Source organism: Anopheles merus, chromosome 2L, assembly GCF_017562075.2.
Source record: "Anopheles merus strain MAF chromosome 2L, AmerM5.1, whole genome shotgun sequence".
NCBI lineage: Eukaryota > Metazoa > Arthropoda > Insecta > Diptera > Culicidae > Anopheles > Anopheles merus.
Window position 1 is genome coordinate 19876769 of NC_054083.1, and position 14340 is coordinate 19891108.

General features: G+C 50.9%; 3 protein-coding genes and 1 non-coding gene across 4 annotated transcripts; 3 read left to right on the forward strand and 1 right to left on the reverse strand.

Moving 5' to 3' along the window:
- The first annotated feature begins 66 nt into the window (after nt 1-66).
- Nucleotides 67-4447, forward strand: LOC121592914 (phosphatidylserine lipase ABHD16A). The gene is made up of 9 exons (XM_041914824.1): nt 67-648; nt 755-808; nt 915-1228; nt 1306-1445; nt 2242-2495; nt 2578-2927; nt 3010-3149; nt 3219-3355; nt 3428-4447. The coding sequence occupies exons 1-9, from the start codon at nt 589-591 to the stop codon at nt 3536-3538; spliced, it is 1560 nt and encodes a 519-aa protein (XP_041770758.1). The 5' UTR covers nt 67-588; the 3' UTR covers nt 3539-4447.
- A 24-nt stretch (nt 4448-4471) lies between these two features.
- On the reverse strand, nt 4472-6058 carry LOC121592915 (ribosome biogenesis protein BRX1 homolog). Its single transcript, XM_041914825.1, has 2 exons — nt 5742-6058; nt 4472-5681 (listed from the first exon to the last, which is right to left on the reverse strand). Exons 1-2 carry the CDS (start codon nt 5937-5939, stop codon nt 4629-4631), a joined length of 1251 nt encoding a protein of 416 aa, XP_041770759.1. The 5' UTR covers nt 5940-6058; the 3' UTR covers nt 4472-4628.
- A 419-nt stretch (nt 6059-6477) lies between these two features.
- On the forward strand, nt 6478-13186 carry LOC121592161 (serine/arginine repetitive matrix protein 1). Its single transcript, XM_041913535.1, has 5 exons — nt 6478-7055; nt 7377-8436; nt 8586-8787; nt 8868-9527; nt 9914-13186. Exons 1-5 carry the CDS (start codon nt 7044-7046, stop codon nt 12069-12071), a joined length of 4092 nt encoding a protein of 1363 aa, XP_041769469.1. The 5' UTR covers nt 6478-7043; the 3' UTR covers nt 12072-13186.
- A 678-nt stretch (nt 13187-13864) lies between these two features.
- On the forward strand, nt 13865-13935 carry Trnag-gcc. The gene has a single exon. It is a non-coding gene; the product is annotated as a tRNA-Gly (tRNA).
- Nucleotides 13936-14340: the final 405 nt, after the last annotated feature.

Below are 14340 nucleotides of genomic sequence, written 5' to 3' on the forward strand. Positions count from 1 at the left end.
TTGGTATCTGCATGTCTGTGAACACCTTGGCAATTTGACACACGTCACCTTGACTTGCAAAAGAAAAACAACAACAAAAAGGCTACCAAAAAAACTAATTACATAAAAAAAACTACCAATACATGCTGTAGATTTTGCATTTCACGTTTCCTGTCCGCTCGACTCCGCTTCCACGACGGGGCTATGCTGTGTGATGCTGTGTTAGATAAGTGCTGGCCCCTCACGTTGGATATGTATAGATTGGTGATTAGACAACGATTTCGCGCAGTCTATCACCGAAGAAAGCTCGAATAGCTCTCCAAACACGCACTCGCGGGCCAGGAAGCGAATCCTTCGGCGACAAGGTAAACCAGCAGCAGTGTGGCGTAGTGGCGAATCATTGTCGCCTGCCGAACAAAACCCACCACACTATTACCGTGAGCATCCTGTCGCGCTGAGCGTGGAGCGAGAAAGTTGTTGTGCGCATACGTCCCCCTCCCCACGAACGGGTGGCAACTTGTTTTTTTTTTTTAATTTTGTCGCGGCTTCAGTGACGAAGCAACCAACAACATTCACTATCGCTAAACAGAGCATACGCGTGTGGACAACATGCCATTCCATAAGTACATTTTTACCCCGAGACTGCTGAAGGAGTACGATGGATCGCGGGTAAGTGCGCCCTCTGGGGGGACGAGCATTTTGTTGTCGTTGCACTTTCGTTTTCAACAATTTTCTGTTAAACTTTCTCTTCCATCTGATTGGTTTTGCGCACCAGGACAACTACGAGCCGGGAACGTTGGAGAAATATGGAGACCAGCTCCTGACAGCTGTTAGTTTGTTCGCCACCAAGCCTCGCTAAGTCGCAGCACGAACAGCACAAATTGGATAATGTTCCCTTTTTGATTCTTTCCTCTACCTCCCCCCCGCGCAAACAGTTAAATCTGATGTGGAGCTTCAGCTACTACACCTCCCCCATCCTGGTGTCGATCCTGTATCGGCGCGGTTACTTTGTCGCCGAATCGGTCGGCCCTTTTGCCAAGGTAACGACCGGCCTGGGACTGCTGGTGGCCATGTCGCTCTGTATGCGCGGTCTCGGCCGTTCGATGAACACGGTATACGTGCGGTTTGCGGAAACACTCGAGAATGCACGACGCAGTAGCGACCGGTGCGGGGCTCCGAAGGCGGCCCTCCGCCGCTACGACTTTGATTTCGAGCAGTGGCCCGTCGACTACACCGTAAAGGGTGGAAGGTACGTTTCCGGGGGTGGCGAGGTGCATTCTGAAGCCTACTTTGGATGGTAAACTCGTATGTTTGTTCGCTTTTCAGTCGCAAAACGGTTGCCCAGCGGAACAAGAACTTCTGGATCTCGTCGCTGCCGTGCCAGATTGCGGCGTACGTTGCCATTCATACGTTTGGCATTCGGATGATTTATCCCGGCTCGGTACGGCTGCTGCAAAGTTACGTCGGTATGTGCATTCGTTGCGTTTCAAGCAGTGCTGCTAAATGTCATGAGCATCACGAGATGTTCACCAACGAAAACAATGAAGAAATCCGTGGGAGCTTGATGGTCATTGGTGGTACTTAATCATAGCGGCCAACTCTCATAACTGAAACGAAGCTCAAATCACCCCTCGCAAACAACTGAGATGATCAGAGGTGAGACAGTTAGAACAGTTAGTGGTCCAATCACATGCTTGACATGACATTTTGTTTAGCACCCCACCCGGTGATAGTCACGACATTCTTGGAATATCAAACAGAGCGAGAAACCATGCTCATTCTGTTTCTTAGAACCACTCGAAGCACCGCATATCTCTCATGACTATCGTGATGATCATCGACTGAAAATGTCGCAACCAACTGACTGATCAAGAGTTGGTTTCTTAAAATGCCACCAAGTATGTGATGGTCGCAACAGCTGTTTGAGTCTCACCTCCGATCATCACAGTAGAGCTCGTGACTCTGACATTATTTTGTTTCTGCCGGAATAGGTCATGATTATGTCAGTTGACATTTAGCAGAACTGATAAAACAAAAGTCATGACATAGTGACTGACCAAACGTTGGTCGCAATAATGGTCACACCATTCGTTTTGAGTATCACCCCTGATTATCACAATTGAGTACGTAACACTGACATGGATTTGGTTTCAGTCAGATTTTTTTATAACATTGACTGTGACATTTTGCAGTACTGGTTTCAAGCACCAAACGGAATGTGCTTACATTGCTAGTTCTCTATTTCCCCCCTCCCCCATATAGAGCCCATGCTGATCGAAGGCCGCACGAAGCTGGTGACACAATGCAATGGGCAGCGGAACAAGGTAAAAACGGCGGACGGAAACGAAATCGACACGATCGTGGTGGACAACCGGAACAAGAGCGCAAATGGTAAAACGCTCGTCATCTGCTCGGAAGGCAATGCGAGCTTCTACGAGATTGGCATCATGTCGACGCCGCTAGATTTGAAGTATTCCGTGCTCGGCTGGAACCATCCCGGATTCGCCGGCAGTAGTGTAAGTTAGAGCGCAATGACCTTCCCGTGATGTTTACGAGAGATGCGGTAATTTCCGATTGCGTTTTTCAATTCCGTTACAGGGACGCCCGTACCCAGACCAGGATCAGAACGCGATCGACGCTGTGCTGCAGTTTGCTATCCGCGAGCTTGGCTTCAAGCCGGAAAACATCATCCTGTACGGTTGGAGCATCGGGGGCTACTCGACGCTGTATGCCGCCAGCCAGTACCCGGAGGTGAAGGGCGTCGTTCTGGATGCGACGTTCGACGATGTGCTGCAGCTAGCGTTGCCCCGCATGCCGGAACAGATCTCCAACATTGTCAAGATCGCCGTGCGGGATTATGTGAATCTGAACAACACAGAGCTGATCGTCCGCTACAATGGGCCGGTGTTGCTGATCAGACGCACGGAGGATGAAATTATTTGCTCAGAGTAAGTGGACGGAACGATCGAGCAAGCAAGGTTAGTATTGTATTAACAACAATGAATCTTGTTCTTCCTTTTTTGCCCACAGAGATGCCAACCTTGGTACAAATAGGGGAAATTTCCTGCTCATTAGTATGCTTAAGTATCGATTCCCAAACATTCTCAAGCCGGAACAGGAAACCTATGCGAAGGAACTGCTATCGAAACCGGTCGATTTCATCAAGGATGGTTCGTAGAATGGGATTTTCATCCAAATTTCACATTTTTAATAACAATTTTCCGTTTCTTCCTTTCCAGTACCGGAACAGTATTGCATGTCACTGCTCATGTCCTACCTTAACGACAACGGTAACAATGGAACGAGCCGGAGCTATCCGATCGAAATCGGTGCCGAATATACGACGGAGCAGCGCAACTCTATGGTCAAATTCTTGGTATGCCAAACCCACTTTTTCGTGCACGGAAAGAGCCGGTTATTGATTTTGGTTCCTATCTTCGTTCCACAGATTAAAAAGTACTTGGCAGACTTTAAATCGACCCACTGCACACCGCTGCCGGAAGAATTCTTCCAAACGCCGTGGGAAATTCCAACCGAAACAGACTACGTTTTTACATAAGGTGCGGAACACTTTCTGCTATTATTGTGGTTTTGGTCGGTTGAGGTAAGATGTGGCTGTTTTATTTCGTTTCGTGGGTGTGTGTGTTTGTTTCCTCTTCGTTTTCAGACAAAAGCAGTACAGTTTTCTGTATTTGGTGGGTTTTCTAGATATTACAATTGGTCAGCTTATCTATGCGCACCTTCACACCTCCCGTTTGTGGATGGCTTTCTTCTCTCGTGTTAAGAGTCTTTTTTGCCAAAATGACTTTAAACACTTTCTTAAAATGCGTGTAATGCTCTGTAACTGAATCAAACGTTCTCGATTCTGTCCCTGATTAGGGTAAAACTTTCCAGCACAGTTAGGTGAAAGTTGTCCAATATTTATAAACACAAATAAATAATATTTGCCGCAGAGAGATCGAACGGTGTGCAATCAGAGAAAGGCCGACATAACTCCCAATTTGTGGATTATTTTGCATTGCGCTTGCGAAGGGAGCTAGAAAGCCAAATATCTAAATGGCTACCACAAATGTACTAAAACAATTCCAGATATTTACCCCCGAGAAACTGAAAGGGAACTGATAAAAAGCGAGAGATTAGGCGGATGTAAAGGATGGGTTGAAAAGAAAGCTGCAACATTCTTATATGATATGATCTTCTCACTTACTGTTTGATGCATGGGAGTTTGGGACAGGTAGGAAGGCAAAACGAGGCAAGCATGACCTTTGCGCGTGTGTACCACCATCGCCCTTTAAAGGTAGATGGCAGTTTTCAACGACAAAACAAACAAAAAACCAAATAACCAGGATACTATTTTCCTGCGCCCAAACTAAGCAGTGAACAGATCTTAACTATATTTTACCCGGAGGGTATATAATTCTGGCTAAAATCGAAATACGGCTGGGGCTGGTGGATACAAAATAAAACCTCACATTGTAACGTATTTATATTGTAATCGGTATGAAAATGGTTTGTTGATTTGTTCCTCGTTTCTCGCTGCCAAAAACAGTGACTTTCAGCGTCCATCTTTACTGTTTTGTACATTAACACTATATGTACGGCGCTTTATTTAACTCCTTTATAGTAATATTTACGCACGAAATGTATAATCATTTACCGTTGGCCATCTTTTTGTCCTTCGCTCCCTTGGCGCCCTTTTTCACGCCTTTGAACGTTTTTTTCGCACCACGATCGTCACCCTCCCGCTTCCTAGCAAGTTCCTTCCTCGTCGGAAGCTTCTTGCTGCTAGCGCTTTTCTTTGCCGTCGCCAGCTTAAGCTTGCGCATCGCATCCCGCTCGGCCATAATTTTCTGCCGTTTTTCGATCTTCTCACGCTCCTGCTGCAGCTTCTCCTGTTTCTGTTCCTGCTTCAGCAACACCTTCGCCCGCTTGTCCACGTCGTCGCGGAAGATGTCGCCGTGCGGTATCAGCTTGTGCGTGTTCTTCGGCGTGTTCACCTGCTGGTCGACCTTCTTCTTCGTTCGCTGCAAATACTTCTCGCTGGCGGCCTTGCGCAGCATCTGCCTATGCTTGGCCGGGCTCTGGTAGTCCGCATTCTCCCAGATCGGATCGCCCCCGAACGAGCCGCTGAAGATTTTGATCGGATTCATCACGAACCGCGGTCCGATCTCGGTAAGGCCTCCGTCCTCCGACAGGATCTGGAAGTGCCGGTACCAGATCCGGTTGTCCAGGTAGGTGAAGGTGATCACACGATCGATGAACGGTTGGCTCTTGGGGTGGTGGTTCGGCACGCCGAAGATCTGCACCAGCAGCTCCTTGATCAGCACCAGGTGCGGCTGCTTGGTGAAGTCTTCGCTGAACGAGAGCAGCGGCCGCGAGCCGCGCAGACAGTTGCCGGTCAGCTTCATCTCGCCCATGGTGTGAATATTCTCGACGAGAAACTTCACCGACGGTCCGACACCCGCATTGGCCAGCCACATGTACAAGTCGCGCTTGCGGCGCCCCTCGAACAGCACCACCTTGTTACAGTGCTTCATCTCGCTCATCTCGTTCACCACCGACAGCGTCTTCCATCGTTCCATCTTCGGTTCGGCCCGGTGGTGCGGCATCAGCGTTCGCAGGTCACGCATCAGGTGCCGGTCGCGATGGTTGATACCGCGGGCACACAGCACCAGCACGCGCTGTTTGTTGGTCCATTTGCTCTGGAAATTGTCACACAATAATTCTACTGCTTCCACAAATCCTTCACAACGGTCACTTACCTTCTTCGGAATCGGTTCGTCGGAGATGCGCGTTTCCTTCAGCGGCACGGTACCTCTTTCATCCTCCGACTCGTCCGAATCCTTGTCCGACTTGGACTTCTGTTTGCCCTTCTGTTTCTTGCCCGGTTTGAACTTCTTTTTCAGATTTACCTTCTGCTTACCCTTGGCATCGTTTTTATCCGTTTGTAGTTGCTTCATTGTGTTTTATTGTACAGAAAACAAAAAAAATCGTGTGAACCGTTCGCGGTGGAATAGCACGCGGTTTTGTATGCCCACACGGTTCCCAGCCAGCACGGTTCGTGTTTTGACAGTTCTCCTACAAATGACAGCTCAAAACACACAGCACAGTGAACTGACAGCATGGAACAGTGCCTGACAAAACCAGTTTGAAGTGGCTTTTTAAATTAATGTTTTGTATTTTATTTCCACATTTACTTAAGTTGTATATGATAAATAAAGTGGAAAAGCACTCAAATAATATTAGTAAGCTTCTCAATGCTTCCCACCTTCGAAACAATATTATATTGAATGGCTTTTTTACAGGCATGATTCAATCATTGACCATCAATTTTATGTGGAATATTGCGTCGTATTTTTAAAAATACTTTTCCAGTGCTGCAAAACCTCATAAAATTGTACAGCCTCAAATTATTTACACAAATTGTCTTTTTGAAAACCACGACCGCATCCCGCCGTGCGAACAAATTGCTTCGATCCATCTGACAGTCCGGTCCGCTTTTGACGTCCGCTGTCTCTGTTCAATTTTTTTTGCCGTATTTTTTCTCTCTTCTGCTGCTTGCCCGAGAACGCCATTTTGCAAAGGCCGCGCGTACACTTTATGTTTGCGGGCGGAAATCTTGCTGGCAAAGTGTGAATCTAGCAAGCGACACAATCCGGAACCGCATTGGCCAAGGATGTGTTCACCTTAAGCGAAAGCAAGTGGGTGCCTCCAGTGCTCGGGTAAAGTTGGACCGCGTTCCTTCTCTCCCCCCCCCCATATATCCAACTACCAGCCGGGGTGGGTGGCAGTGCGTGGTGAGGAGAGGTGGTCGGCCCGGACGAGTACTGCCGCAGCCGCCGTTGCCGCCGCCGTCGCGAACGTTTTGCCGGGATCGGTCGAGTGAAAAAAGTGGAAAAAGGGTAACAAAGTGCTGAAAATCCGACCGGATTGCGTGTGTGACCGTGTGTGGGTTTAGGGTTGGTGAAAAGAGGGAAGGATTGTCCGGCTTCGGTCAGCGGAGGTTCTAACAGAGGCAGGGTAGACGTTTTCATCTTTGACGCAACTCAACAAACAGCCTCAGAATGATGTTCACTGTAAGTGTCCTTGTTTTTCCTTCTCGCACATCAACGCAGGAGCAGAACCCCAGCGCACGGGAAGGACGTGTACAGGCATTGTGCAATGTGTGTGCTCTAGTATGGCGCCTTCCTGTTTGTTGTCCCCTTTTAAAAACACGCACCTGTTTTGAAGGGAGGGGAGAGGGGGGGGGGGAGTGTTCTGTTACGAAACTTGTACAAGCATATTCTGTAGCGCGTTGGTCATTCTCCTTTTATTGCACCCTGTGTGGTGGCCTTTCCTTCTCTCCCCTCTCAAACTCTCTCTCTCTCTCTACATCTCTCTCTCACTCTCTCGTCTAGGGTACGAACCAGCAGCAGGATTCGCGGTTCTCGGACAAGGAGAAGAAGCTGCTGAAGCAGATGAAGTTCAGCGATAATCTCAACAAGCGGGTCGACATGTCCAAGGTGAAGCTGGACGTGCTGCGCCCCTGGATTAGCCAGAAAATCACCGACATGCTCAACATCGAGGACGACGTCATCGTGGAGTTTGTGTACAACCAGCTCGAGGAGGAGAAGTTCCCCTGCCCGAAGAAGATGCAGATCAATCTGACCGGGTTTCTGAACGGGAAAAATGCGCGCCTCTTCATGGAGGACCTGTGGTCGCTGCTGCTCTCCGCGCAGGACTCCGACACGGGCATTCCGGAGGAGTTCATACAGGCGAAAAAGGAGGAAATCTTGAAGCGCGAGGAAGAGGCCCGACTGCAGGAGGACGGTGGCCGGGGCCACCGCTCGAGAAGCCGTACCCGTGACAAGGACGACGGTGGTGGTGCGGGCAAAACAAAATCACTCAAAACTGCACCACGGCCCATGTACAAACCGGAACCGGAGGACTACATCGACGAGGAGGAAAAGATGATCGAGGAGTTCATCGAGGCGGACGTGCCGAAGGAGTCGAAGAAGGTGCTGCCGGCGGCTGTAGCACCGGCAGCGGCCGCCGCTGCTGCTGCCGTTGCCGCCGCCGCTGCCTCTGCCGGGGCGCTCGAGGACGCGGTGAAAAGTGAAAGCGCCACCAAGCCGGCGGCGGATGGGCTGGAGAGAAGTGCAAAGGACCATTCGGCTTCGCGACGCAAATCGACGGAACGTGGCAAATCCGGTGAGCGTAACAATGATTCGCGGGCGCGTAGAAAATCGCGCGATCGTTCGCGCTCACGCACGGACCGGCGGGCGTCGTCACGTGACCGCCGGGGATCGTCGCGCGAGCGCCGATCTTCTCGGGATCGACGGCGGTCACGATCGCCCCGTCGTTCGGTGGACCGTTCGCGTAAACGTTCGAGCCGATCGCCACGGGACAAGCGCGGTAATGACCGTGACCGGCGGCGTTCGCGAAGTGGCTCTGCTGCGCGGAAGGAAAACAAAAACGGTAAGCGTGCGTGTGTAAATCGGTTCTAAAATTTTGTTGATATGCTCCTAAAGCTCTATTGCAAGTGAATTGATTCGATCATAAATGCGTACAAAAAAAGGTTTATTTCGGCTAATTACGATCCTTCAATACTCTGAATATTTCAATAGGTAATGGCAATTCAGCCGCCCTGTCGAAGCTCCAATCCAAGCTGATGAACATGGCCGAGGGAAAGAAGTCCGAAGGTTCAAACAAGAAAAGTCCTAGTCGCTCGTCTGCCGAGTCGCGTTCGCGCAGCAGGTCCGGATCGGCAACGAAGGACGACAACCGCAAGAAGAGTGCTAGTCGTTCTCGATCCCCATCAAAGTCAAGGTACCGCTTGATGAAGCACACATGCACGATTCTTGGGTATTTTTTTCTTCTTAACCCCACCAAATCATCTTCATTCGCAGATCGAGAAAAGCGAAAAAGGGCCAGCAGGAGGGTGGTGGTGGCTCCCGATCTCACAGCTCGAACTCCAACTCGTCCGGTTCGTCGTCGTCGAGCGACAGCGGGGACGAGAAGAAATCGAAGAATGCAAAGGGCGGCGGCGGTACGGCCAGCGCAGCAGCTAAAAAGCGCAACGGACGCAACAGTCGCAGCCGCAGCCGAAGCCACAGCCGCAATCGGCGGGATACGTCGCGGAGCCGTTCGGGCAGCAGCCGGTCTTCGTCGTCTCGCGGCCGCAAGCCAGATGATTTCGAAATACAGAAGAAGGAAAACAGTATCCAAAAGAAGCGTCACTATCGCTCGAACAAAGATTCGTCCGACTCAGATGCGGATGGTAGCCGGAATGCGGCAGCGGCGTCCCGTCGCCGGCCGGGCGATGGCAACGGCGGAGGCGGTGGCGGCGGCCGATATGGTGGTCGTGGGGATAATCGAGATCGCGAGCGGAGATCGATTTCGCGCGGTCGTGGTCGCGATATGGGACCGGGCCGTGGCCGAGGTGGTGGTGGTCGGTCGAGATCACGGTCGAGAAATCGATCCCGGTCGCGGTCGCGCAACCGATCGCGCTCGCCCGGCAGACGACGGTCCCGATCGCCCGGTCGACCAGGTGGACGGGGCAATGGGCGGTAAGTTTTGGTTTATGGTTCGTTGGCTGCGCTAATTGGGCACTTTTATCATGGGAATCATTTTACAGGATTTTCCAGGAGTTCTCATAGCTGTGGGACACTTTATTGCCTTTTCTTATTGGAAGTGAACTTATGATGGAAATTGGACTCTATAGCACCCTGGTTGGACAAATCAAACAAATCAATTTCCAAGGAGCCTATTCGAAAAGGATGCCATAGCGTCCAATTTCCAACATATGAAGTTCACTTACTAAGAAAGAGTCAGGGAAGTGTCCCAGTAGACTATGAGAACCACTGAAAAATACTGTAATGCGTCATTATGTTAATTGTGGCTTAACAGCAATAGTTGTGAAGATTCTAATACAAGCGTTCATTGCATTCTACAGTGATGGTAATTACGGCCGTCGTCGCTCGCCACCATCAATGCGCCCGGGAGGCCCAGGCAGAGGCTCCGATCGGGATATTCGCGATCGTGACCGTGACCAGCGCGATCGTCCAAACTATCATCAGCAGCAACAGCAGCAGCAGCGATACTCCGGCGGGGCTGGACCTGGTCGCCGTGGTTCGTCCCGTGACCGGGACGGTGGTGGCAGAGGTCGCGATTCGTTCGGTTACTCCGGTCCCAACAACCCTAATAAGTGGCGCCGCTCCGATGAACCACAGCAACGGCAGCAGCGACAGCAGATGGGCCCGCCCGCATCGAACCGGTACGATGATCGTGAACGCAACCATCGAGAGGCTGGTGGCAACCGTTCGGCAGCAGGGCGGCGTAGCAACAGCATCGAGCCACCGCAGCAGGATCGGTTCCGAGGCAATCAAGGAGCGCGTGGCGGAGCTAGGAAAGCTTCCCAAAGCCCCGCTGAGTCGACTGGCAGTCGTCGTTCCGTGACGCGCATGTCTAATGCGCGAGATTCCACCGAAATGCTAGACGAGGGTGGAGCGCAATCAGAACGGCTACGCAATTCGTCCGATCGAGCTCGAGCGGATAAGCCACCGCCGGCTAGAGGCGAGAGCACCGAAAGAGAAGAGAAATCACGTGCACCGGCTGCTGCTGGTTCGGGTGGTTCCGGCGGTGCTCGTAAGCAGCCGGAAGCTATCGTGGTGATTTCCGATGATCGTCAATCGTCGGCGGCGACTCGTGAAGCTAACAAAGCGCAGGACGAGAGCCGCAAGCCGGCAAAATCAGCAACGAGCAATAACGTACGCACGGAACGGTCGGAGCGCGGCTACAGCAGCAGCCTTTCGCGAACTCCATCTCCCTTCCTGAAGCCACACGAGCGTGAAGCGGCCGCTGCCGCCGCAAACTCCGCCAGCACGGCCAGCTCGGCCGACCAGCGAAAGCAACAACAGCAACTACAGCAGCAACTCCAACAGCTGCAGCAGCAGCAGCAGAAGCTACAGCAGAAAGCAGCGAAGCCCACCAGCAGACACAAGAAGCGTGCCAGCTCGGACAGCGACGACGATGACGACAGTTCCGGTAGCGAAAGCGATGACTCACGCGACGACTCAAAGCAGCAGAAAAAGCTGCCAGCCCCATCAACCGGTCGGCGGGGCGCCGAAGACGACGACGAAGAAGCCAACAAGCAGGAAGGCGACAAGAAGGCTAAAAAGCGCAAGCAGAAGAGCAAGCAGGAGGCTAAAAAGCGCAGCAAGCGTCGCTCGTCTTCGTCCTCATCGTCGAGCAGTGAGGAGGAGGACGACGACGACGACGACGACGACGAAGACGACCGGGGCAAAGATAGCCGATCGTCCGGCGATGAAAGCACGGGAAAGCAACGAAAATCTCGCACGAAAGACCGGCGGGAACCAAAGAAAGTGGCCGGCAAGGGAGCGGCGGAAGCGGCGGATCATGATCGCCGTAGAAAGGAGGGCGGCGAACGTAAGACGAACCGCGACAGTACATCCTCTGTCGAGCAGCACGGCGGTAAAAGGCGGAAACACTCCACCTCGGAGAGTGGCCCGGCGGCAAGGGCAGCGACGACACACCCGGAAGACACAAAATCCGGCACAAAAGCGCTCCCTCAGCCGAGCGCAAACAGCAACAGTGTGTCCTCATCGTCCAAGGGCAAGGCGGTGAGTGGTAAGGTGGTGGCCCCGGGTGCGGCAGCGGACCAGCAGCAGCACCACAGTCGGGCCTCCTCCTCCTCGAGCGACGATTCGGACGACCGGGTCTCGGAGCGGCAGCGGAAGAAGGCGCGGCGCAAGGAAAAGAAACGCCAGCGCAACGCTTCGCCCGACGATGCGAGCGTTTCGTCCGGCAGCAAGCGGGACAAGAAACACAAGAAGAAGAAAAAGCACTCGAAGAAGAGTAAAAAGCATAAAAAAAGCAAGAAGAGCAGCAAGTCGAGCAGCAAGTATCAGCGCGACAGCTCGTCCTCCTCGTCGGACGAGGACGAGGCCAAATCGGTGGTGCGTACGAAGAAGAGCCTGCTCGCGATCGGTGCGAGCGGCGCAGGCGGCACGGTGATCAACGACGATCTGGAGAAGCAGCTGCGCGAGCGGGCCCTAAAGTCGATGAAAAAGCAGCAAAGCATCTCGGACTGAGCGCTGAGGGCAGGATCGTGAACGTTTAATTCATTGTATAGATAGGCTATAGGAGCGAGCTGTAGGGAGGGACAGATTTCATGCATCCGCCACGAAAAACATACCGTGATCTCTCCCGGAAGCGTTTTTCCTTTCTTTCTCCACAACCCCTTGTTTCGCCGGTGGATACAGTGGCGACGACGACGACAACATCGATTATCGCGCGTAAAGCGCGGCATTACGTAGTGGTGTGATCCTGACCGGAAATGGTGTGGAGGTACGATTTCGGCAATCGTATCGATTCTCTCTGCTACAGTGTACTACTTAGATCCTATACATATAGAGCGTAGGGGGGATGGGCAGCGACACTTTTCGCGTTGGGGTGGAATGTGTTTGTATGTGTGTGTTTTGTGTGTGGAATAGCACGTTTCACGAATGGTGCGCACCGTACTACGCCTACTAGAAGGTTCTACTTTACGTCAAGGAAACGATACAAAAAAATTATAAAAAGAAGAGCGATAAAAGGAGGGAGAGAGAGAGAGAGAGGGAGATCAGATGAATTGAAGTACCGTGATTGTGCAGTAGTGTGCTTGAAGGGTTTTAAAACAGCAAATTCTGGACAAACATTTGCTATTTAGTAGTATTGAAGCGCAGGACAGGGAGGGAGTGGAGTATTTTTTTATTAGTACAGTTTTAGAAACCCACGACGTGTAGGCTAGTCCTTAATTAACGTCAGTTAAATTTCCACGCCGATGGCGGGGGAGGGCCAACCTTTTCCAAACATGATGGTTGCCATGGCGACGGTGTTGTGCAGTGTATAGCAAAGTGTGTTTTCTCTTCGCGTTGTCGTCACTGCACATCCATTTCTTCTCTATAGCGCTCTCTCCCTTTCTATCTCCTTCCCACTCTACTTCTTCTTTATCTTTCGCTCGCTCCCTCTCGTCTGCGATCATTCTGTTTTCTTGCAATTTTAAACAACAAAATTCCAATACCCGAAAACGGAATTGCTTGGTGGTCTCTAGTGTGAGAATGTGTGCTAGTGTGTATGTGTGTGTGTGTGTGTGTGAGTGTGTTCATGTGTGTGTAATGATGAAAGGCAAAACAAGCAGTTTAAGATTTAAGTAACCAAATTAGAGTAAAAATTGCATAAGAAAAAGGGTTAATAAAAAAAACAAACAAATGATGAAAAACTTCAGCTCCCTTCACGTTTCTCCTTATCGTCGCTTGCGGTGAAATAATAAAAGCAAGGGTACAACAATAGCAATAGTTAGCACGCAACAACACCAGCCGTTCCGTAGGTCGACGAGAAGCGTACCTATCTATTACTCTTTCTACTTTCGAAGGAAATGTAATTGAATGCACCTTCAAAAACAATTATTTAATCTCTGTGGGGAATGAAAGGAAAAAAAGCGCACTCGAATGTGCTATTTAATAACAACAACTACACAAAACAGTATAAATTTGTTGATACTGAACCTACACATGTCGCAAAAAGTACCACGGAAAAAAAAACTCTTGTTCGTGCTAAGAAAAGGGAGCACGTAGCAAAAAGAGAGAAAGAGAGTGGCTGTTCGAAAGCGGGGGGAACAACATTAATATTGCAGACGTTGTAGAAACGCAATTCAACCAACCAAGCGAAACACAAATAAAGAATAATCATAGAAAATATTTCTATATCTGTAATCCTTTCAACGGAAAACTGTACCGTTCTGAAGTATTGTAAAATGGAAGTAATCGAAAGAAATGAATTGTCAAGATTACTAAGTTCAAAATCTAGTGGCCGGTTTGGAATTAGACGGTGGGACTTCAACCGAGCATCGGTGGTTCAGTGGTAGAATGCTCGCCTGCCACGCGGGCGGCCCGGGTTCGATTCCCGGCCGATGCATTGTGGAGTGCTTTTTTGTACTTTTACTTCCAAACCATGTTTTTTACATCGTTCTTTTTCATCCAAAGGCATGGTATCGCCCTCGAGAACACTACCATCGGCCGCCGTTAGCCAGGCACTGCAACAGCAGCAGCAGTGGGCCTGATCAATTCTAAATATGGCCAGCCGCTCGAAACGAGCTACATCGGCACGGGAATGGGTGGTGATGGTGGTGGCATTGCCGGGAGGACGATATCGGATACATTCAGCCGCCGAAAAACTGCCAGCCCCGGAGCAGCCCAGCGACGTGTCCGTGTTCTGCCCAAGTCCGTTCTTATCGCCGGCAGTTTCTGCCACCGCACCCGGGCGGCGATGACGATCTCTATTTGTACGGCGGGCTGCACGACAATCTGGTGCTGACCGACG

Excerpts from the sequence above, each read along its gene's own strand:
- LOC121592914 (XM_041914824.1), top strand. The coding sequence starts at position 589 with ATGCCATTCCATAAGTACATTTTTACCCCGAGACTGCTGAAGGAGTAC. Across the intron at positions 1,446-2,241 it reads GCTGCTGCAAAGTTACGTCG|AGCCCATGCTGATCGAAGGC; the intron begins GTATGTGCATTC and ends TCCCCCATATAG. Across the intron at positions 3,356-3,427 it reads ACTCTATGGTCAAATTCTTG|ATTAAAAAGTACTTGGCAGA; the intron begins GTATGCCAAACC and ends TTCGTTCCACAG.
- LOC121592915 (XM_041914825.1), bottom strand. The coding sequence starts at position 5,939 with ATGAAGCAACTACAAACGGATAAAAACGATGCCAAGGGTAAGCAGAAG. Across the intron at positions 5,682-5,741 it reads ACGAACCGATTCCGAAGAAG|AGCAAATGGACCAACAAACA; the intron begins GTAAGTGACCGT and ends GACAATTTCCAG.
- LOC121592161 (XM_041913535.1), top strand. Across the intron at positions 8,788-8,867 it reads CGATCCCCATCAAAGTCAAG|ATCGAGAAAAGCGAAAAAGG; the intron begins GTACCGCTTGAT and ends CTTCATTCGCAG. Across the intron at positions 9,528-9,913 it reads GGTGGACGGGGCAATGGGCG|TGATGGTAATTACGGCCGTC; the intron begins GTAAGTTTTGGT and ends TGCATTCTACAG.